The following is a 25,269-nucleotide window of genomic DNA, read 5'->3' as shown; positions in this document are numbered from 1 at the left end:
CATACATATGCTGAATCTCCCTTGAATACTGCAATATTAATTCAAGCCCTAGAAGAACATCATCCTGGAATGTAGAAGATGGATTCAATTGGAAATGGAGATTTGGGATGTGAGTTGACCTTGTTATGGTGGAGTTATGCTTCCCTAACAGATGGGCATTTTCAGAATGTTCTTTCTGCTCTCTCTGGATCTTAAGATCCTGCAGCAATCAGGAGAACATTTGTGGTACCCTACATGGCACACCAGCTATGACCATTCCAGTGGCAGATTGATAAATTTATATGATTAGGGAAAAAGCCCAGAATCAAATTTAAAATGTTACAAGATGCCAGAAGTAAAGGTGGCTTTGGCCTTCCAGACTGGGAACTGTACCATCAAGCAGCAGTAATGTCAAGGCTCAGGGAATGGATAAATCTAAAGAATGGAAGAATTTTAACAATTGAGGGTCATGACTTGCAGAAAGGTTGGCATGCTTTTATTTGGAATGGGAAAGATAAAGCCCATAAGTATTTCAAGAGGAATCAAGTGAGGGAAGTACTATTAGAAACTTGGATGAAAATTAAAAGGAACTTCTATCCAAAAATCCCAAGGTGTCGACAGTGGAAGCCTTGGTCAACCCTAATTTAATTGACTTTAATAAAATAGTGACATATAAGGAATTGTTAGATAGACTAAGGAATTTGAAATCCAGACAAAAATTATTGGAAGAAGGAATTAAAATTGATTGGTGGCCCTATTTACAAATCCAAACAAAATATAAAAAAGATTTAGATGTATATGGAGTCCAAACTGACCAACAAGAAATGGATAAAATATTAACCGGGACCGATGAGAAAATAATCACTAAAACATATAAATGTCTTCTTCAATTCAAAATGGAGGAAGAAGCGGTAAAGAAAACGATAATTTGGGCGAAAAACTTTGGGTATAATATTGAATTAGAATATTGGGAAAAATTATGGGGAACAAATTATAAGATAACGTTGTTGGCCACCTACAAAGAAAATATTTATAAAATGTTTTATAGGTGGCATTTACCCCTGGCAAGATTGGCCAAGATATCCCCAAACAATTCACCACACTTTTGGAAATGTAACCATCAACATGGGACGTATTTCCACATGTGGTGGACATGTCCCAAAGCAAAGGCATACTGGTTAAAAATTTTAAAAATGGCTAGAGGAAATGACGGGAAAAAATTGCTATGAAACCCACACTATTCTTGTTGGGAATTATAAAAGAAAAGATTAGAACAGAAATTTATTATCTTATACTCCATATAATTATGGCCACCAGAATTTCATTTGCACAAAATTGGAAACAACAATTTGCTCCATCAAATACGATGAATATTAAGATGGTGCTAGAATGTGCAGAAGCAGATAAATTAACAATGGAACTTAAAGACCGAGAGGAAACGATTTATTATGAAACATGGAATAGATGGTATAGCTGGCTGGAGAAAGAATCTAAAATCAATGTATAAATGTATAAATGTAAGACATATTATAGATATGTATATATTGTAGTGAATATATGAATTAGTAAGTATTATATAAAATGTATGTGTATATAGTAGGTCAAAAGACAAAATAGATATTATCAAAGATGCAGGTAGTGGAAAGCTGTTAAAATGTAACAAAGATGTTAAAGATGTAAATGCTGAATAAAAAATTATTTTTTTAAAAAAAAAGTAAAAAAAAAGTTGGCCACGCTCACCCAGTCACATGACCCCCAGCAAACCAAGCCCAGCAAGCCACGCCACAGAACCGGTAGCAAAAAAGGTTACATTTCAACACTGTGGATATGTACCTACTCTAAGACCTCTAGAGATTTGAATATTAAATAAGAACTTCAGTTAAGAGACCCCTGAATACTAGTGATAATATAAAAGTGACTTGAAGAGATGTGGACAACCCCCTGGTGAATTTAAATTGGATTGACTGGATTGATTAATGATGAGACATTTAAAACTGAGATTTGAAGCTTGGAAGTATTGAATTGAATTAATGACTCCTGGACAATTGGCCAAAAAGGAGACTTATTAAATACAGAGGCAAAACAAAATGGAAGTGAGAGAAGCAAAACGGAATGGAGTTGTTTCAAAGCATTAAGGAAATATTTGACCGCATAGATCAAAAACTGGAAAATATATTATAAGAGATAATGGATAAAAACCAGGACAATGAAGAGAGAATGGAACCATCAGAAGGGACAGAGGGAAAAGCAGAACTGAGAAATCAGCAAGAAGAAGTCAACAAGGAGGAGATATTATTAAAACTAATAGCTGTTAAGGAATTAAAAAAGGAGGGAAAATACTGTAAAAGACAAAAAAGAGTATAACATTCTAATACACATAAATATGAAGAGTGGAATAAGGGAAATAGGAGAATTACAAATAAGCAGGATGCTATACCAAAAGCAGGTGATAAGATGACTGAAAAATATTTATCTACTACTTGTTGAGCATTTAATACAATTTACAGTCTGGCACAAAGATGTAAACCATTTTCAGACATAGAAGATGAGATAGAATTGCAAATTAAAAATGGATTAGATATGGGAATAGGAATACATTCATGTAAAACTGCAGTGAAAATAGTAGATTTCATTGCAAAAGAAATTAAAAAAGAAATATTTACTAAAATTATTGAAAAGAATCTGAAAATATGTTTGATTGTTGATGAAGCCTCAATGATATCTTGCAAACCAGTTGTGATAGTTTTCTTAAAAGTTGAAGATTCAGTTACCTCACCAACAATTTTTGTTGAGCTAGTTGAATTAGAAAAACAAGATGCAGACACAATATTTTCTTCAGTTATGGAAAGTTTAAATAATGTTGGGTTTACTAAGAAATATCTAGAAAAAAAATTAATAGGATCTTGCTCTGATGGTGCCAGCGTTATGGGAGAAAATCTGGAGTGAGCACTAGAATAGCAAAACAGTTTCCAAATATAATAATATGGCACTGCTTAAATCATCCTCTTCAACTTGTTTTAGATGACTCCATAAAGGAAGTAAAGCAAGTAAATCATTTTAAAATATTTATTGATAAGATATGTACTATTTTTCAACAATCCAATAAGAACCAAATTGAATTTACCAAAATATCTGAACAACTTGGAATTGAAATTATAAAGATTGGTAGAGTTTTGGGACCAAAATGGGCTGCCAGTAGTTTAAGGTCAACCCTAGCTGTGTGGCATGCTCTACATCAGTATTTTCATTCAAATGAAAAATACTCAGGTATGGCTGCTCATCTTGAAAATAGATATTTTATGACTGATTTGGCATTGATGATTGACATTCTAAATGAAATTTCTCTTCTTTCAAATGCATTGCAAGCAAGAAATATAGACATAATAAAAGCTGAAAAACTTGTGCTGAGATCAATTAAAACATTTGAAATGCTTAGACAGGGAAAGGGTCCATATAAAAAAAAAAAGGTTGACGGAATAATTAATTGAGAAACCTTCAAAAATATAAAATTTGTTCAAAATCATCGGAAAGACTTTTCGAAAGCATCATAACAAATTTGAAGAAAAGACTAATGGATTGTGAACATTTATTTATTTATTTATTTATTTTATTTATTTTTATTTTTATACCGCCCTTCTCCCGCAGGACTCAGGGCGATGCACAGCCAAAATAAAACATAGTATACAAAATTTAAAAACGATTTAAAAACAATTAAATAATTTTGGCCCAAATAATTTAAAACAACCCAGATTAAAACCGAATCAATTAAAACTGAGAGGATGGGATCAAGCCAGCCCGGCTAGATGGAATAAGTGTGTTTTCAGGGCCCGACGAAAAGTCCGGAGGTCTGATATTGTGCGTATCTCAGGGGGTAGGTCATTCCAGAGGGCTGGTGCCGCCACAGAGAAGGCTCTCCCCCTGGGGGTTGCCAGGCGGCACTGTCTGGCTGACGGCACCCTGAGGAGGCCCTCTCTGTGCGAGCGAACTGGCCAGTGGGAGGCTATTGGCAGCAGAAGGCGGTCTCGCAAATACCCCGGCCCTAAGCCATGGAGCGCTTTAAAGGTGATCACCAACACCTTGAAGCGCACCCAGAAGACCACAGGAAGCCAGTGCAGCTCGCGCAGGAGAGGTGTCATGTGGGAGCGCCCCGTTGCTCCCATAATCCCCCGCGCAGCCGCATTCTGGACCAACTGCAGCCTCTGGGTGCACCTCAAGGGGAGCCCCATGTAGAGAGCATTGCAGAGCATTGTAGAGAGCATTTAAAAACAGGTAGCCAATTTCAAGACAGGAAGAAACTATAATTTCTCAATTTTTTGGAGTCAGATTACTGGAATATTGGAGAAGTAGTAGTTCCATGAAAAACAGCTGAAGAACAATTGCTTGAATTTAGTGAGATTTTTAATTATGAAATTAATATTAATGATTATCGGGATTTTGTAGGAAATGTTTTAAAAGATTCCAATAAATATGCATTTCCTGACGGTGTTCAAAAAGCTAAAAATATTGTCAGAATAATTGCTGTAAGTTCATCAGAAGCAGAAAGGGGTTTTTCAAAAATGAACATCATATGTTCCATGAAGAGAAATCGCCTGACTGTTTCCAATATAGCAAACATAATGATTATTAGTTTATTTGGCCTACCTCTAAAGGACTGGGACCCTATTCCTATAGTCAAAAAATGGTTACGAGTAAATCACACAGCTGATGATACTCAAATAAAACTGAAGAAAAATGAAAGTGAGGAGGACGCCAATCAAACAGCAATTTGGAGATACCTAAGATAAGTTTTATTTTTTGTCACATATTATTTAATAGTTTTTCATTCATATTGTCAAACTTGTGTTGTTTTTGTTGTTGTTAGTTGCAAAGTCATGTCCAACCCATCGCGAGCCCATGGACAAAGTTCCTTCAGGCCTTCCTGTCCTCTACCACCCTCTAGAGTCCATTTAAGATCACGCCGACTGCTTCAGTGACTCCATCCAGGCACCTCGTTCTCTGCTGTCCCCTTCTTCTTTTGCCCTCAATTGTTCCAATTGCTCAATTGCTCAATGAAGAGTATTAGGCTCTTCTCCAGTGAGTCCTTCCTTCTCATTAGGTGGCCAAAGTATTTTGAGTTTCATCTTCAGGATCTGGCCTTCTAAAGAGAAGTCAGGGTTGATCTCCTCTAGGACTGACCAGTTTGATCGCCTTGCAGTCCAAAGGACTCACAGGTAAAAAACTTGTGTAGTTTTGTATAAATAGCTTTTATTCTTATTGTAAAACTTGTATAGTTTTTAATTCATATTGTCAAACGTGTGTAGTTTATAAAGTTTTTCATTCATATTGTAAAACTTGTAACAAAATCTAGTTTTGTGTACCTCTTATTCTTATTTAAGTGTTAAATGCATAAAATAAACTACCTTTTAATTCCAGTTTTTTAATTTTGTATTCTTTACACATATCAATGCATGAATAGTGTGATATCTGGGTATCATACATTTTAGTGCAATAAACATAATATTATTACTCCTAGTTATTAGATTTCATTTTCATTGTTTTATATTATATACACATATCTTTTACTATCACCCTTCAGTTCTAAACCTTCCTTCTGTACTTTCATATACCTTCACATGTGTGTGTGTATAGTGTGTGTGTGTGTACACACACACACACACACACACACACACACACACACACACACACACACATATATATATATATATATATATATATATTTGTTTTCTCAGGTTTTCGCGGGTGTTTGTATGTAGGTCTTTGGTTATTTGGGTCTTCTCCCATGTAAAATTGGAAGTGTCTTGGCGACGTTTCGACGAAGTCTCATTCGTCATCTTCAGGCTGGTGTTCTCGGCTTCGTGCTTCCAGGAGCACGAAGCCGAGAACACCAGCCTGAAGATGACGAATGAGACTTCGTCGAAACGTCGCCAAGACACTTCCAATTTTATGTGGGAGAAGACCCAAATAACCAAAGACCTACATATATATATATATTGTTCTTTTTAATTCATAGGTTCAAATAAGGGGGTCTATCCCCCCCCCTTGGACTGTGGTCGACCTGGAACCTGACTTCGTCCTCTGTTGTGAAGGGACAGTGGACAGTGGACCTGGTCTTGTTGAAAATGCTTTTGAGACTCCCATTCCATGTCTCTCCCCTGGACCTTCTATATGGACCCCTAGGATATGGTTGCTCCCATCCTCTGTGGTCAAGATGTATTCCGCAGCGGAGCTTCTTGGTCTGCGAGACTCCCCCCTCTCGCAGGCTTGGCCCTCCACTCTATCGAGGGCCTACCTCGATGACGGGCTTTGGAACCCCGAGAGGTGGCATGCCACAAAGAGGGGGTTGTGGGGTTTTTTAAAATTGTCTTTTTGTAATCTTTTAAGGGGTTTAGGGTGGGGAGGGAGGGGCATAGGTCAGGCTCGTTACAGGGGCATGGAATGGAAGGTGGGGAGCAGGGTGTGGAGGAGCTCAGTGCTGATAGGGTGGAGGGCAATTCCATCAGGACCGTGGTTGAGAGGGGCAGATATGGTGGGAGTAGAGGGCCACATCAGGTGGTGGGGGCACGCACCCGCTATCTACAAGTGGTGGCATGCCTCAGCCTCCATGACTCTTCTCATCTCCCTGGCTGTCCAGAGTCTCAGAGCCCAGGCCTTAGACTGATGCTGTGCAATGCCAGGTCCATGGTTAATAAGGCCCCCCTCATTTGTGAGCTAATACAGGAGGGGGGTGCGGACCTGGCAGGTATTATAGAGACTTGGCTGGGCCAAGAAGGGGGGGTCCCCCTCGTAGAGATGTGCCCACCAGGTTTCTGTGCATTCCATCAGCCAAGGGCCCAGGGCAGGGGTGGGGGGGTGGCGGTCGTTATAAAGGAAGGTCTTAATCCGAGGGAGGCCATTGTACCTCAGATAGCCGGATGTGAGTCTCTCCTGGTGAAGTGGGATGCAGGTGGGCCTGCTGATTGCGTACCTGGCTCTCTGCCACATGACAACGGCCCTGCCCAAGCTTCTCAACATTATTGCCAGGGTGGCGGTTGATACCCCCAGACTTTTGGTCATGGGGGATTTCAACCTACCATCTGCCGGTGAGGCGTCTGGGATGGCTCAGGAGTTTATGGCTTCCATGACAGCCATGGACCTGACACAATTAATTCATGGCCCCACTCATGCGGGAGGACACACCCTGGACTTGGTTTTTATCTCTGGTCAGTGGCGGAGTGGTCTGGATATAGGGGATATAGTTACTGAACCCCTGTCATGGTCAGACCATTCTCTCCTGAGGCTGGAATTTTTGACTGCTGCACCCCACTGCAGGGAGGCGGAACCGACCAGGTGGTTCCGCCCCAGGCACCTGATGGATCCTGATAGGTTCCAGAGGGAGCTTGGGCCAATTCCTGAAACTCTGGCTCACAACTCGGCTGAAGATCTGGTGGCTGCCTGGGATAGGACAGCCGCTGGTGCTCTGGACCGAGTCATGTCTTTGCGGCCTCTGACCCAACGCTGAACCTGCCCAGCCCCTTGGTTTTCCGAGGAGCTGAGGGAGATGAAGCACTGGAAAAGACGCCTAGAGAGCGGTTGGAGGGCTAGTCGCTCCGAATCCGACCGAACACTAGTTAGGTCTCATATTAAGACCTATCTAGTGGCTATAAAAGCAGCAAAGCATAACCACTTTTCCGCTCTTATTGCATTGGCAATAACCGCCCAGCTGCCTTGTTTAGGGTGACTCGCTCCCTCCTACATCAGGGAGCACGGGAAGACCTCTTGCAAGGGCAGGCTGAGGATTTTGCACAGTATCTGCACGATAAAATTGCTCAGATTCGGGAAGGCTTGGACTCTGACTGGGTAGATCCCGGCGGGGTGACTGAGGCTGGTCTTGAGAATGTTACCTGGGATGAGTTCGACCCTGTGACTCCTAAGGACGTGGACAGGATTCTGGGGAGGTTAAACGCAACCACATATTTATTGGACCCGTGCCCCTCCTGGCTGGTACTGGCCACCCGGGAGGTAACACGAGGCTGGCTCCAGAGGATTATAAATGCTTCTCTGAGTGAGGGTTTCTTGCCTCCTGCCTTGAAAGAGGCGGTGGTGAGGCCCCTCCTCAAGAAGCCTTCTCTGGACCCGGCCGTTTTGGCAAACTACCGTCCGGTCTCCAACCTTCGCTTTGTTGTGAAGGTTGTGGAGAGTGTGGTTCCGCGACAGCTCCCACAGTACCTGAATGAAACCGTCTATCTAGATCCATGCCAGTCCGGCTTCAGGCCTGGGTACAGCACGGAGACGGCATTGGTCGCATTGGTGGATGATCTCTGGAGGGCTCGGGACAGGGGTTGTTCCTCTGTTCTGGTCCTGTTAGACTTCTCAGCGGCGTTTGAGACCATCGACCATGGTATCATGCTGCGCTGGCTGGAGGGATTGGGGGTGGGAGGCACCGTGTTGTGGTGGTTCTCTTCCTATCTCTCTGACCGGTCGCAGTCTGTGTTGGCAGGGGGGCAGAGGTCGACCTTGAGGCGCCTTGCTTGCGGGGTGCCACAAGAGTTGGTCCTCTCGCCGCTCCTGTTCAACATTTATGTGAAGCTGCTGGGTGAGATCATCTGTGGTTTTGGGGTGCGATGCCATCTGTACGCTGTTGATACTCAGCTGTACATCTCCACCCCAGACCACCCCAATGATGCCCTCGAAGTGATGTCCCAGTGTCTGGAGGCCGTGCGAGTCTGGATGGAGAGGAACAGGCTTCGGCTCAACCCTTCCAAGGCCGAGTGGCTGTAGATGCCGGCGTCCCGGTATAGCCAGCTGGTGCCATTGCTGGCTATTGGGGGTGAGTCACTGACCCCCACAGAGGGGGCTCGCAACTTGGGCGTCCTCCTGGACACACGGCTGTCTTTAGAAGATCTCGCACGGCCACAAACACGAAGCCAAACAACAACAACGCAGCTCACCAGCTCAAATCCCCCTGCAACTCAGACTAAGCTGAGCACAACCAAGCCCCCACCCAAACAGAACACCCCCCCAGCCAATCAGAGCACAACCAACCCCCCATCCAATCAGAGCACATCCAAGCCCCTAACCAATCAAAACACACCTCCACCCAATCAGAACACAGCCAAGTTCCCACCCAATCAGCTCACACCCCCACTAGCAGTTAAAAGGAAGAGACAGCTGCGATCTCACATTGCTCCTGGAAGCACGAAGCCGAGAACACCAGCCTGAAGATGACGAATGAGACTTCATCGAAACGTCGCCAAGACACTTCCAATTTTACGTGGGAGAAGACCCAAATAACCAAAGACCTATATATATATATATATATGTTTTTCTTCTAGCCAGGTTTTCCCTTCGTAGCCAAGGTTTTTTTGCATATATATATATATATATATATATATATATATATATATATATATATATTCTCAGGTTTTCGCGGGTGTTTGTATGTAGGTCTTTGGTTATTCGGGTCTTCTCCCACGTAAAATTGGAAGTGTCTTGGCGACGTTTCAACGAAGTCTCATTCGTCATCTTCAGGCTGGTGTTCTCGGCTTCGTGCTTCCAGGAGCAAGCTCCTGGAAGCACGTTGCTCCTGGAAGCACGAAGCCGAGAACACCAGCCTGAAGATGACGAATGAGACTTCGTCGAAACGTCGCCAAGACACTTCCAATTTTACGTGGGAGAAGACCCGAATAACCAAAGACCTACATATATATATATATATATATACTATTATTCCCCTCTTGTTTCTTTCTCTATTTTCTTTTCATTTTTCCCCTTCCAATATCACTATAATATTCAAAGACATGTTTTGTTTTTCTTCTTACCTTAGTTAACTCTTCACATCAATTTATATCAAAATTTCATCCTTCAATCTTTCATTATTCATTGTCTCAATATATACTTCTAGTACCAATCACAATCATTAATACATAAGCCTATAATATAAAGTATAATTCTACTATTAATATACATGTGAACATTAAAATAAATTCTTTCATTATCTAATCACCCATTATTTAGTTCTAGTATTTCGCTGCTAATCATATTTTTATGCATCTTTAATCATTCAAATTCTAATTTCACTTGTTGTTTACTTCTTATTCATAATTCTCCTATTTCCCTTATTCCACTCTTCATATCTATTTATATTAGAGTGTTATACTAGTGTCTATTACCTTACTTATAAAATATAGCCAGGTTATGTAGTTCTAATATTAATACATATTTATTAAGATATATTTATGAAGTATTCCTTTCATTCACCCTCCCCTTATCCATCATCTCTTGCCCATATCCGAACCTTTAATCTTGTCTTCTTTTTGGTTTGCCTCCCATATTCGTCCCTTAAGTCTCTTACTCCCTCTACTTCTAGATCTATCTTCTGCTTCGGTGATCTAACTTTTTCTCCCTTCTCTACCATTTCCCACTGTCTGATTCCAGAACTTCTGTTCCTGACCCCATTTCTTTTCTCCAGCTCTCTTCCTGTTTCTCCTCTTCCCTTTTTATGTCTTTTACAGTATTTTCCCTCCTTTTTTAATTCCTTAACCACTATTACTTTTAGTAATATCTCCTCCTTGTTGACTTCTTCTTGCTGGTTTCTCAGTTCTGCTTTTCCCTCTATTCCTTCTGATGGTTCCATTCTTTCCTCATTGTCCTAGCCTTTGTCCATTATCCCTTGTAATATATTTTCCAGTTTTTGGTCTATACGGTCAAATATTTCCTTAATGCTTTGAAACAACTCCATTATACTTTACTTCTCTCACTTCTGTCTTGTGTTGCATCTGTACTTAAAGATGCAACACATTAATTCAATACAAAACTTCCAAACTTCAAATCTCAGTTTTAAATGTATCATCAATAATCAATCCAGTCAATTCAATTTAACGTTTCTGACTCATTTGTTCAATTGGGTTCCCTTTATTTATTTTAGGGCTTGTGTGGAAAATATTACACTTTAATCATTGATTTAGGCAGATGAGTGAGATAAAGCTAGGGAATACACATGGCCTCATCAATCTGCCACTGGAATGGTCATAGCTGGTGTGCCATGTAGGGAACCACAAATGTTCTGCTGATTGCTGCAGGATCTTGTGATCCAGAGACAGTAGAAGGAAAATTCAGAAGTTTAAGTTTAGTTTAGTTTAGTTTATTTCATTTGTATACCGCCCTACTCCTGAGGGACTCAGGGCGGTGAACAGCCAAACAATAAAATACATAGATACAAAAAATTTAAAAAACCAGATAAAATTGAATTAAATCATTTTGGCCCAGACAGATTAAAACACCCCAATAATTTAAAAACAGATTAAAATTTACATATTAAAAAGAGGGAAAAGATTAGGCCACGCCTGGTGGAATAAAAAGGTCTTCACAGCGCGGCGGAAAGTGCGCAGATCTGGGATCCTCCGTATCTCTGGGGGAAGCTCATTCCAGACAGTAGGTGCCCCACAGAGAAGGCTCTCTCCTTAGGGGCCGCCAGTCACACTGTTTGGCTGACGGCACCCGGAGGAGCCCCTCTCTATGACAGCAGACTGGCCGGTGGGAGGCTATTGGTGGTAGTAGGCGGTCCCGTAGATAACCAGGTCCTAAGCCATGGAGCGCTTTAAAAGTGGTAACCAAAACCTTGAAGCGCACCCGGAAGACCACTGGGAGCCATTGCAGCTCGCGCAGGAGAGGTGTTACATGGGAGCGCCATGTCGCTCCCATTACCACCTGCGCAGCCGCAGACTGCGCCAGTTGGAGCCTCTGGGTGCTCCTCAAGAGGAGCTCCATGTAGAGAGCATTGCAACAGTCCAGGCGGGAGGTGACGAGGGCATGAGTGACCGTGCGTAAGGAGTCCCGATCCAGAAAAGGACGCAACTGGCAAATCAGGCAAACCTGATGAAAAATCCTCCTGGTCACGGCTGTCAAATGCTCTTCTAAAGACAGCCGTGAGTCCAGGAGGACGCCCAAGTTGTGAGCCCTCTCCGTGGGGGCCAATGATTCGCCCCCAATAGTCAGTGATGGCGCCAACTGACTATATCGGGATGTCAGAAACCACAGCCACTCGGTCTTGGATGGGTTGAGCCTGAGCCTGTTCCTCCCCATCCAGATCCGTACGGCCTCCAGGCATCGGGACATCACTTCAAGGGCATCGTTGGGGTGATCCGGGATGGAGATGTACAGCTGGGTGTCGTCAGAAGATGTCCATCTGTTAGTTGGGGGAGTATAACTCCACCATAACACTGTCAACTCACATTCCAAAGCTCCATTTCCAATTGAATCCATCTTCTACATTCAAGGATGATGTCCTTCTAGGGCTTGAATAAATATTACAGTATTCAAGGGAAATTCAGCGTATGTATGTATGTATGTATGTATGTATGTATGTATGTATGTATGTGTATTTCATTCTTCTTCACTTCCCATCTCCCTCAGAGAAGCGTTCTGGGTGGTATACAATTTAATCAATTAAATTAAGCATTAAGAACAGAATAACAAGGTTTTTTTTTTTAAAGCAAAGTATTAAGTATTTAAAAAAGTAATATGTATGAAGCAAAATTGGTGGGCCAAAAGACCTCAATGGGTATGTTTCTATTCTTTTTCCCCCCTTCTAGTGGTGTTTTCATTTGTTTTCTTCTGTGCATATGAACTCTTACTCCCCTATTTTTTTGCTTCATGCCTTACTGCCATAGTTCATAACCGTACAGCAAGGACTATTGGAATATGATAAACATGTTTCCTTCTGCTATTTTTCAAAATACTGCTGCAAAGATTACTGATTAAGTATAATTATTGTTCCTTCTTCTCCAAATCTCAAGGGAATTCCAGCAGCCACTGTAAAAATGATCACCCCAGATTAAGACATTGCATTTTATTAATATCTGCTTAGAAATACAGAAGTGCATGTAGGTAGGATTAGTATTTCATCTGTGACACTTCATTTTTTAACTTTAAATGAAATTCATTGTCTTAAGTTTAGATAATATTAATGAATAGTCAGCTACTCAGTTGAATGGTAACAAAGGAACTACTGTTTGATGTCTACAATGACTACATGTTATAGTCAGTTGGTTATATTCAGAACATTAGTTTTCCTTTTTTTTCCAACTCTGATGTGCATTTCTCCTCTCTACACCTGCAAACTTAGTAGTCCTCTGCCAATTGTTCATAAATACTATCAGTCTGGAGATTTAATCATTGCTGCTATTATTTATCAGGTTCTCTTTCTGTCAAATGAGATCACTTTTCATACTCTTCCTAAATATGATGTCCTTGATCAGTACATGTAAGTATCTGACGACTTCTCCTCCTCCTCATACTGCACCTTTTCTTGGTCTCATTGACACCTAAATGTATTTTCTTTCAGATTTATGCTTAAAAGTATTTTTTGCTAGTCAGGGTATATGACCAGTTCCAGTGACCATATTTAGTTATTTTTAATTTCAGAGCTGTCCTAATACTGATGATGAAATTGAGATGAATATTATTAATTTTAATCATAAAGTAAATGAATTTCATTCTCCTCAAGAAACGTTTATCCTTCAACAAAGCACCTTGTTGAAAGTAAAGAAAAGTTTGACTAACCTATGTATTGCAGAAGCTCTCCAGTGAATCTTGAGGTGTTTTTTTTTTCTTTTATTTCATCCAGATATAAAACAGGAAACCCTGTAGTGCATAATTTAGGTTATAGTAGGTTTAGGGTATAAAATGGAGCTGCCTTCCTTCCCTTAGAAAATACAGATACAATATAGATAATACTGTATGAATTTTTTTCTCCTCAAGAAACTGACTAATCTAAATATTGCAGATATCGTCTGGTTAACCGTGAGCTTATTTGTCTTTCATTTCATAAAGATATAAAAAAGAAACCCTCTAGTGCATATTTTAGGCTACTATACATTTAGGTGTGAGTTGTCTTCCTTCTCTCTGAAAATATAGATAAGATATAGATAATACTGAAATAAGATAGAAACATAGAAAACGGATGTGTTTCATGCTTAAACTCAGTAAACTGGTGTTTGATCCATTACCTCCCCTGGAAGTTGTTTCCAAGGTTCTGTTACACTTTCTGTGAAGTTAATACTTTTTAACAATGGTTTTGAACTTCCCTCCTGTCAGTTAGAAATTATGTCCACATGTCCTTATGTTTTAATTAATATTGAGAATACTACCTTCTAGAACCTTATTCATACTCTTTAATATATTTAAAGATTTCAATCATGTCCCCCTTTCCTCCCGTCCTCTGGGCTGAACATATTCAGTACCTCTAATATTTCATTATATGTTTTGTCCTTCAAACCATTCACCATTTTTCTTGCCTATTTCTTGACTCTCTCTTATCAATATCTTTTTTTAAAAGTGAGGTCTCCAGAACTGAACTTTCAAATGGGGTCTGAGTAAATGCCACCTTAGCTCAATGTTAAGTAGCCACATCGAGATTAGCTTTCTAGTTGATACAATCTAGGAGTATTATTTGACAGTGACAAAATTCCAGCTATCCAGAACAAACAATAAGCACCAATTTATATATTCATGAATACAAATGTAAAAAACAGCTGTCCAACTTTGAAACAGAAATATATTGCCATAGTTTATTTCTTTCTCTGAAGGTTTGTCACTCATAATTACCAGCATACTTTGGCTCTTGCATTTGCTGTAAAGGAGATCAATGAATATTCTGGGATTTTACCCAATGTTAGCCTTGGTTTCTATATTGCTACTGACTACAATATGGAAAGTACAACTTATCATTTAGCAATGGAATTTCTATCTACAAAAGACAAATTTATACCCAACTACAAATGCAATGACCAGACCAACACAGTAGCTTTCATTGGCGGACCCCAGAGTAACACCTGTCTCAACATGGCAATCTCTCTGTGCAACTACAAATTTCCCCAGGTGAGACAAAAAAGGGATCAATATGAAAAGTTCACCACCTATTTATTATATTCAAAAAGTGGGTCACTGAAATGAAAATTTGAACAAAACCAAGAGTAAGAATATCTTGAAAGGGCTGTCCCTTTTTTATTGATGAGCAAAATTGCAGACGTCATGTAAAACTAATTTTTAGGCACACTATTTTTCTATCCCACTCAAACCCAGATATTGGATTAAATAAATAGACATGCATTGGTTATTATTGTTGTTGTTGTTGTTGTTGTGGAAGAGACCCTTTATTCCTATATTCTTCTGACTTTCTCGATTTAGATCACATATGGATCAGCTCCATTGATGAATACTGAAACAGCAACATTTGTCAAATGGATGTTCCTGGATGACAACCACCAATTTAAAGGAATATTGCACTTATTGTTGCATTTTGGATGGACCTGGGTTGGGTTAGTTTCTCTGCTTCAGGAAGATAAAGACAGATTTATTCAAAAGAGACTTTCCATGTTTTCAGAGAGAGGAATCTGCTTTGACTTTATAGAATGTCTTCCCCAGATAATATATGGTAATGCAGCTGCTGAGTGGATAGAAAATACAGGTAAAATATTCAAAGTGATCATGGAGAGTACAGTCATTGCAGTTATCTTAAGTGCTGAAATTACAGGCTTGGTGCCTTTGAGGCTAATGATATATTTTTTCAATTATGATAACATTCCAAAGGAGAGAACGGCCAAAGTTTGGATCATGAGAGCCCAGATGGAATTCACATCCATTCTAATGCAAAGACCATTGCCCATTGATTTTCTCCATGGTGCACTTTCTTTTGCAATTCACTCAAAGGAGCTGACCGGATTCCAACAATTTATGCAGAAGAGAAACCCAAACTTAGAAAAAGATGATGGGTTTATTAGGGATTTCTGGAAAGATGCATTTGAATGCTCATTCTCCAGAGATATTACCGATGAGAATGCTGAAAGGATCTGCGCTGGAGAAGAGAAGCTGGAGAGTCTTCCTAATTCTGTCTTTGACACCACCGTGAATGGACACAGTTACAGCGTCTATAATGCTGTCTATGCTGTGGCACATGCTCTGAAGGCCATGCGTTCCGCCAAACTCAAAGGGAGACAAAAAATGAATGAGAGGAGATGGAAGCTCTTCCTCCAATCACCCTGGCAAGTAATGTTGGCTAATACAAAATTTGGGGAAATCACCAAGTACCAGAATAGGAGACTGGTTTTGTGTTTTGTGTTGTTTTGTTGCGTTCTTTTAACAGTTAGAATTCTTTATAGATAGTTTTGAAAGCTATATAGAAGTAGTTGATATTTTCATATGAAAAAAGTAAAAAAAAGGAATATAAATCTAAGGCTTAGATAAAGACACAAAAATATGTAACATATGGACTTCATTTTATGTCTTAAATGGTATGTAGAGGATCTTATTCAATCCATTATATTTAACAATTTTATATGTAGAAAATGAAAACTGCTTTACTACTGAATAGCATTATTATTCCTCACCAGCTTAATTTTTGAGTAACTAAGATTCAAAGGTGTCAAAGGTACGGATTCAAAAGGTAACTATACTTAGTGTTACTTCCAGTGAATAACAAAATGGTCAATGAATTGCATGCAGAATAGTTCAAGCTTATTTTTTCCCCTCAAAAGTAACACCCGGAATTACCCCCTGATGGAAGTAAAAGCCATCTTGTCTTAGAATAGTCTGCCTCAGACTACCTTGCCTACACTAAGTCTCTTTTTATGACCCTGTAATCCCTTAATTCAGGGTAGAGATGGGGCAACTGAATGGACCTGAGTGTTTACTGGCCGGATGCCCTTCCTGACACCACCCAGAGTTCATAGCAGATATTTTCTCTTTGTACCCTCATGGAGAAACAGTTTTCACTGCTTAGTATTGAATTCTTAATCTTCTAAAAGGGATGCAAGGGTTTTCACCACTAGACAACCATGCCACTCTCTATCTTTTTTAAAAAAAATAATAATATAGATAAAAAAGACCAATATGTTCAAAATCCATATATACAGTGTGTTGTCTGGTTACAGTTCTTTGGAGTAATATTTGTCATAGTCATAATAATAGTATCCTCTAATGGTAATTTGATAATTAACAGTGCTTTTCCCTCATAACATTAACTAATCAAAATTAATCAAAATTAATAATTTGCAGTAAACAATCCTAGTAGTGAGATTAATCTTTTTCTTGTCATCCACGAGATTCTAACTCCTGTTTCTCTTATTTAACCATCGATAGAACAGATCCCATACCTCAAAATATTCAGTGTCTTCCTTTTCTTTAATTTGAAATGTTAGTTTATTCATTTCTGCACATTCTAAAATTTTCGTTATTATCTTTACTTCTGTGGGGATCTCCTCGCCCTTCCAATGTTGTGCAAACACAATTCTGGCTCCTTTTAACATGCAGCTCTCTATCTTGCCTATTATATGGGAGAACACTGAATTCCCCATTTCTGAAATGCTCAATCAAAGCAAAGTAATTTCCTAGATCTGTCCCTTTCTGGATTTTCTGTTGGAATTCTCTTCTGACAGTTTTTCAAATGTATTGGATAAAACTATATTTTTTTACCAGTTTGAAATAGTTTGACCAAGGCAAAATGGAAGAGCTTGCTTTTCTTTAAACCTAGGCCAAATTGGAAGAAAAAAATTGAAATGTTCCCATCCCCTTCAAAGATTCCTGATAACATTCCTGGTTTTTTCCTCTTTTTTGTCATCTTCTTTTAGCTCCACCTTTTTTTGCAACAAGTCTCCTTTAACAACAGTGCTGGAGAACAGATTTCCTTTGGTCCCAATGGGGAATTAGAAACTGGACTTGATATTTTAAATTGGGTCACATTTCCAAATAAGTCCTTTCTGAAAATCCAAATTGGAAAGATTGACCCCCTGGATCTCTCAGAAAAGCTCCTCACCATTTCTGACAAGGAAGCTGTTTGGCCTCTCATGTTTAACCAGGTATGTCTCATTTTTCCTTTTTCCTGAAATTATTAGCCACAGATTGATGGACTAAATCAAGGGTGTCAAACTGGCAGCCCACAGGCCAGGTGTCTCACATGCAGGCCACGCTCACCCCAGCTCCATGAAGGGGGAAAATGTCACTATATGTCATGTGACAGCAACGGGATGCCACAAGTTTGATACCTGTGGAATAAATGATTACACAATAACAATCACAGCAACATTTGGAGTAAGGAAGCATTTAGCAGTCCATATGTTATTCATTGAAGTTACAATGACACTGACAAAAGATATGTATGACCACTGTTCATACTTACAACTATAGCAGCATCCTCATGGTCATGTGATCAAAATTCAGATGACTCATACTTATGACAGCTACAGTGTCCAGCGTCGTGTGATCACTTTTTGCTAGTCACTGGGGAAGTCAGATTCATTTAACTACTGTGTTACTAACTGAACACAGAGCCACAGTGGTGCAGTTGTTAGAGTGCAGTACTGCAGGCTACTTCTGCTGATCACTGGGTGCCAGCAGTTTGGCAGATCGAATGTCACCAGGCTCAAGATTGACTCAGCCTTCCATCCTTCTGAGGTGGGTAAAAGGAGGACCCAGATTGGGAGCAATAGGCTGACTTTGTAAACTGCTTAGAGAGGGCTGTAAAACACTGTGATATAAGTCTAAATGCTATTGCTATTGCTATTAACAACTGCAGTGATTCACTTAACAACTCTGGTGAGAAAGGTCATAAAATGGGCAAAACTCACTTAACAACTGTCTCACTTAGCAGCAGAAATTTTGGGCGCAAATTGGGATCAACTTACATGTATTATTATTTATTATTAAACTTATATGCTGCCCATCTCACCTAGGAATGGGTACCTAGAGGTGACACTAGGTGGCTTGTAATTTTAAAACATTAAAACAATAAATATTGACATTGAAATTGATTTAAGATTGACAAGATGAGAAGGAAGGGAGGAGATAGGATCTTAGCTTAGTCCTTCAACCACCCTCAGAATGATATAACCAAACCAGTTGGCAGGATGTGGTCTCCCACCCCTTTGCAATGCCTGAAGGAGTAATAAGCTTCAGAGCATAAGACGCACTTTCCCTCCCCCCCTAAAAGTGATGAAAATTTAGGTGCATCTTATAGACTGAATACAGGCATTTTTCCTCTCCTGAACCCTCTGTGTGTCGTGTTTTCGCCGTCCCTGGCCCTCATTACACTCTGCAGGCCAAAAACGGGTGCGTTTTTGGTGAAAACAGGCCGTGCAGAGCATATTCCACATTTTTCCAATGAAGAGTTTGCATATGTGTAATTGATGGAAAGAACAATCCGCCAAGATTACATTTTTTCTGTGAATTTTGGTTTATTTTCTGAGCAGGCATTACCTCTTTCCATCTGTAACAAGAAGTGTCCTCTTGGCCACAGCAAGATAAAAGTGGAAGGGAAATTATCCTGTTGCTATAACTGTAAAATATGTCCAGATGGGAAGATAGCTAATCAATTGGGTAAGCAAAGAATTTTTTTTTTTTTGGTTTGATTTATATGCCTCCCTTCTCCGGAGGCTCAGGGCGGCTTACAATGCATTAAGCAATAGCCTTCATACTTTTGTATATTTATACAAAGTCAGCTTATTGCCCCCACAGTCTAAGTCCTCATTTTAACTACCTTAAAAAGGATGGAAGGCTGAGTCAACCTTGAGCCTGGTGAGATTTGAACTTGCAGTAATTGCAGGCAGCTGATGTTAGTAACAGTGCTTTAGTCTGCTGCGCCACCAGGGCTCATATTAAATTATATTAAATGTTTCAATGATATAATAAATGTAAGTGGGGATTATTTTTAATAAATAAATATCTTTAATAAATAGTATGATGATTGAAATTATTGAGTGTAGCAATTTATTGAAACATTTGATTTTTTTTTTAAAAAAAATTTATTTATTTTGAATACAAATAATACACATATTTATACACACATGTATTTATAATTCAAAATACAGAAAAAGAGAAAAAAAATACAAATATTACAGTGCATCCCCCCCTTATATTTCTTCTTCTATAACAACTAAAAGATATACAATATATGCCAATTGTGCCCTTATCCCCTCCAAAACAACATATATTCTTGAATAGGTTTATTCCCTTTGCCTTCCAACAACACTGTTTTTATAAAATCGCCTCATATTTCATTATAATTGTTTACATTAATCATCCCTTTTTAAAATTTAATTTCTGTTGTTAATTTATCATTTGTTGCCATCCTCCAAATTTCAATATACCACTCATTTTCTTTGAATATCCCAATTTTGTCCCCAATATTTAGCCATCACTAATCTAGCTACCATTATCAACTTTACAATCAATTCCTTTTTTGCTTCATTTATATACTGTTTTTCCAACAGCAACAGTAATGCAATCCTCAGTGACATATCTAGTTTACATTCAAAAGTGCTCTAATTTTTCTAAACACCATGTCCTATATTTTTTGTGCACTATCACAATCCCACCACATATGTTTGTATGTTCCAACCTCTTTCTCACACCTCCAACAAAGAGATATGTTTAATATCTCTTTGATTTAATTTACCTGGTGTTAGATACCACCTCCATATCACTTTATATCCATTTTCCTTAACTCTAACTGATATATTCTTATATATCCTTCTGTTCCAAATATTTTTCCAATAATTATCATTTATTTCTCCTAAATCTGATTCCCAAATTAATTTTAAATCTTTTGCCTGACCTTCTAATTCAGGTAATATTCTATATACTGTATTTTCCCAGTTCTTCCTTTACCTATATATTCTTCATTCACCTCACATTCTTTTATAATCATTTCAATTTTTTAAACTATCTTTCTCCCAAATCTTTCTTCAATTTTTATCCATTTCTCTGATTGTATTTAATTCAACCAATTTAATTTAATATCTGATAAAGCATTCTTTTGTTGTGTTATATTTTTTATCTTGTTCTTCCATTCTTCCCATTTATACATCTGATTTTCTTTTAATTTACTAGTCCATTCTTTCAATTTAATCTTAGGTAATTTCTCTATTTCCATCACTGGTGTTAAAGGAGAAATTCCTAGCACTAATTGGTATCTCCATTTATTCCATAGTTCTAGAAAAAATTTTTTAAAAAAGGATTTTGAATCATCTTAGTGATTTTTAAAATATCCTTTTAAAACCAATATCTTTCTATAGGTTCACCTATTTCCCTTAATTGTTTCAACTCTATATCCCTTCATATTAAATCTTTAGTTACTGCTATAATCTGTGGGACCACCTTTAATTGATTAGCTACCCAATAATTTCTAACATTTAGAAGACCCAGCCCACCCTTTTTTAATAGTTCATACCATAACCCTTTATTTATTCTTGCTCTCTTACCTCCATTACAATACACCTCCAGCAATCTCTGTATTTGCTTTAATTTTTGATTCAAAACTTTAATTGGGATCATCCAAAAGAAAAAAATTAAATTTTTGGTAAAACTTTCATTTTTATCATCGCAATTCTTCCAAACCATGATAATTTTACTTTCTCATATTTATCTATTTTATTTATTTATTTATTTATTTATTTATTTATTTATTTATTTATTTATTTATTTATTTATTCAGATTTCTATACCGCCCTTCTCCTTTCGGACTCAGGGCAGTGAACAGCCAGATAAAAAACATATATACAAACATCACAGTTAAAAAAATACAGTTAAAATAATTTATAAATTTGGCCCATAATTTAAAACTTGTCAATTAAAATAAATATTAAAATTTTAAAACTAACCCTAAAATCAGGACAGACCGGCTAACTGAAAAAAATAAGTTTTTAGGGCCCGACGAAAAATCCGGAGGTCGGAGATCACTCGTATCTCTGGGGGTAGATTGTTCCATAGGGTAGGTGCCACCACAGAGAATTGGGGGTCGTCAGCCGGCATTGTCTGGCCAACGGCACCCTAAGGAGGCCCTCTCTGTGGGAGTGAGCCGGCCGGTGGGAGGCTATTGGTGGCAGAAGGCGGTCCCGTAAGTACCCTGGCCCTAAGCCATGGAGCGCTTTAAAGGTGATCACCAACACCTTGAAGTGCACCCGGAAGTCCACCGGAAGCCAATGCAGCTCGCGCAGAAAAGGAGTCACATGGGAGCACCCCGTCGCTCCCATAATCCCCCGCGCAGCCGCATTCTGCACCAGTTGGAGCCTCCGGGTGCACCCCAAGGGGAGCCCCATGTAGAGATTGTTACAATAGTCCAGACGAGAAGTGACGAGTGCTTGAGTGACCGTGCGTAGGGAGTCCCGGTCCAGAATGGGGCGCAACTGGCGTATCAGGCGAACCTGACAAAAAGGCCCCTTGGCCACGGCTGTCATATGCCCCTCTAAAGACAGCCGCGCATCCAGGAGGACACCCAAGTTGCGGGCCCTCTCCGTGGGGGCCAATGATTTGCCCCCAATAACCAGCGATGGCGTCAGCTGGCTATACCAGGACGCCGGCAGCCACAGCCACTTGGTCTTGGAAGGGTTGAGTCGAAGCCTGTTTCCCCCCATCCAGACCCGCACGGCCTCCAGGCACCAGGACATCACTTCCAAGGCATCATTGGGATGGTCTGGGGCTTATCTTTTATATCATTCTTTAACTTTTCATAGTTTATTTTTTTTAACTCTTGAATATTTTGCGGGATGTCAGTACCTAAATATTTAATACTATCTACTATTTTTAATTTATATTTTCCTCCATTTCTTCTTTATTATGGTTATATAACATCATTTCTGATTTTTCCCAGGTTATTTGTAATCCATTATATTATCAAAATTTGTTCAGGTGTAAATATATCCTCCGTATAATAACTACGCAATTTTGAAATGTTAATAATGTATCATCTGCAAATAAATTTATTTTAGTTTTTTATGTACACCAATTCCTTCAATCAATGAATCTTCCCTAATTGCATTTGCCAAAACCTCCATCAATAATGCAAATAAAACTGGGAATAAAGGGCAACCCTGTCTCATTCCCGGCTTAAGGTTAATGTCTCTGTAATACCATCATTTATAATTATTCTTGCTTTATTCTCTGAATTATTCTCTATTTTTTTTCCAAAACCTAACTTTTCTATAAATATCTTCAACGTAGGCCATTCCACACAATCAAACACCTTAAATACATCTAATGCAAATAAACCCACCTTTAATTTTTGATTCTTTATATAGTAACCTACATTTAATGCCCTTCTTGCTACATTTGACATTTGTTGGCCTCTTATAAATCCACATTGGTCATTTTTAATATAATTCTCTATAAATATATTCAGATATTTGCAAATGTTGCTGTAAAAATCTTAGCGTCCTGATTAATAAGGGATATTAGTCTATACGATCCTGGATTTGTATGATCTTTATCTGGTTGTGCTATCAGTATTATCAAAGATTGCTTCCAGGAACTTGGAATATTTTCCACATCCATTATTTTATTAAATATTATATATTTAATATTTATATATTCATCTTTGGCACCAATAGTCTTTTAACATTTTTATAATATTCTACGCCTAGTCCATCTAACTCTGGTGTCTTACCTATTTTCAAAGTATTAGTAACTTCCAATATCTACTTTTCTTCTATTTGTGATTCCATTATTTCTTTATTGTATTCTTGAATTTTACAATTTAGATTCTTAATTTTTTTTTCATACTTCAGTGAGCTACTTGGTGATAAAACCAATCAGTTCATTTTAACTTTAAGCAACAGTAGATTTGAATTATTCCTTCTTATGTTTCTTTGAAATATTATAAACAGCATTTTTCCAGAAACCTTTGTCATTACTTTTTAGAAATAAAGGTAATTTTGCATTGATAATTTTTCCATGGCTTTTACTAGTTTTTACTTCCTATTCCACCCAAATGATTGATTGATTGATTGATTGATTGATTGATTGATTCTGGAATGTATATGGTTGCCTATCTCATATAATAAACTTCAGTAGCTTACCAAAATCTTTAGAAACACAAATCGCCCCTGCCATCAGGTACCAGATAAATCAGGCTCCTGAGTCAACCGACATTCTAGCCTAATACTTTAGAGGAACAATAAGGTTTTCCAAACCTGCTACAAGGATAAAATGGTAGGAAACTCACATACATGGAAAAGTATTGGAAAAGACTGGACAGTACAGACTACATACAACTCTGAACTCCCAGAGGCAACATTTAGCACAAAACTCTGTAGCACGCCCATCTATCAGACTTATTGGGAAAAACAGACACCATTGAAGAAGGGTGATCTCACCTATAATTTGGCCCAATGACATTCAGGGATTTAATGGTGATAACCAGAACATGGAATTGCATAGAGTAAGCAACTTGGAGCCATGTCCATTAAGTGTATGTCCACTGCAATGCAAACCAGTTACACTTTTGAAATGGTCTTCAAGGGCAGCACCATATGAAGGTCATTCTAGTAATCAAACTGAGATCTCATTAAGTCTACAGAATGCTGTAAAATTGGAGCACCCTGAAAATGAAATGATGACATAATGTTTCTATGAATGGTTTCTTTTTCAGACTTGAATGACTGTTTCCCTTGTCCAGAGGATCAATATCCAAACAAGGATAAGGATAGTTGCCTTCCAAAACGTATAATTTATTTAACTTATAAAGAACTTCTGGGGATTTCTTTGGCGGTGATTGCAGTCTCCTTTTCATTCATCTCAGCTGCAGTGCTCGGGATATTCACTAAGTATCAGGACACACCTATTGTGAAAGCCAATAATAGGAACCTCACTTACAGCCTTCTTGCTGCTCTCCTGCTCTCTTTCCTTTGCACTTTGCTCTTCATTGGGCAACCTAACCAAGTGAAATGTCTCTTGCGACAAACTGCTTTTGGCATCATCTTTTCTGTAGCCCTTTCTTGTATATTGGGGAAAACAATCATAGTGGTCCTTGCTTTCATGGCCACCAAGCCTGGATCCAAAATGAGAAAATGGGTGGGAAATGGGCTGGCTATCTCTATTGTCCTATCTTGCTCAGTGACACAATTCTGCATTTGTGCGGTGTGGCTCACAATTTCTCCTCCATTCCCAGATTCTGACATGTACTCCATGGCTGAAGAAATTATCCAGCAATGTAATGAAGGTTCAACCACTATGTTTTATACAGTCCTTGGCTTTTTGGGGTTCTTGACTGCTGTCAGTTTCACTGTGGCTTTCCTAGCTAGGAATTTGCCTGACAGCTTTAATGAAGCCAAATTTATCACCTTCAGCATGTTGGTCTTTTGCAGTGTTTGGGTATCATTTGTTCCCACCTATTTGAGTACCAAGGGAAAATACATGGTGGCTGTGGAGATCTTCTCCATTTTGGCTTCAGCAGCTGGATTACTGGGCTGCATATTTTCCCCCAAATGCTTTATCATTGTTCTGAGACCTAATCTGAATAAGAAGGAGCAACTAATGAAAAAATGA

The 25,269-nt window shown here is 38.9% G+C and overlaps 1 protein-coding gene across 1 annotated transcript; it reads left to right on the top strand.

Annotated features, from left to right (window-relative positions):
- The first annotated feature begins 1,345 nt into the window (after window positions 1-1,345).
- LOC139324448 (vomeronasal type-2 receptor 26-like) lies at window positions 1,346-25,269 on the top strand. The gene is made up of 6 exons (XM_070954160.1): window positions 1,346-1,446; window positions 14,544-14,835; window positions 15,145-16,002; window positions 17,583-17,810; window positions 19,200-19,326; window positions 24,374-25,269. The coding sequence occupies exons 1-6, from the start codon at window positions 1,346-1,348 to the stop codon at window positions 25,267-25,269; spliced, it is 2,502 nt and encodes an 833-aa protein (XP_070810261.1).

This window comes from Pituophis catenifer, unplaced genomic scaffold, assembly GCF_029215685.1.
Source record: "Pituophis catenifer annectens isolate HBS135680 unplaced genomic scaffold, rPitCat1.0.hap2 SCAF_15, whole genome shotgun sequence".
Classification (NCBI taxonomy): domain Eukaryota; kingdom Metazoa; phylum Chordata; class Lepidosauria; order Squamata; family Colubridae; genus Pituophis; species Pituophis catenifer.
Note: the sequence above shows the minus strand (reverse complement) of the source record. Positions and strands in the feature narration are given on the sequence as shown.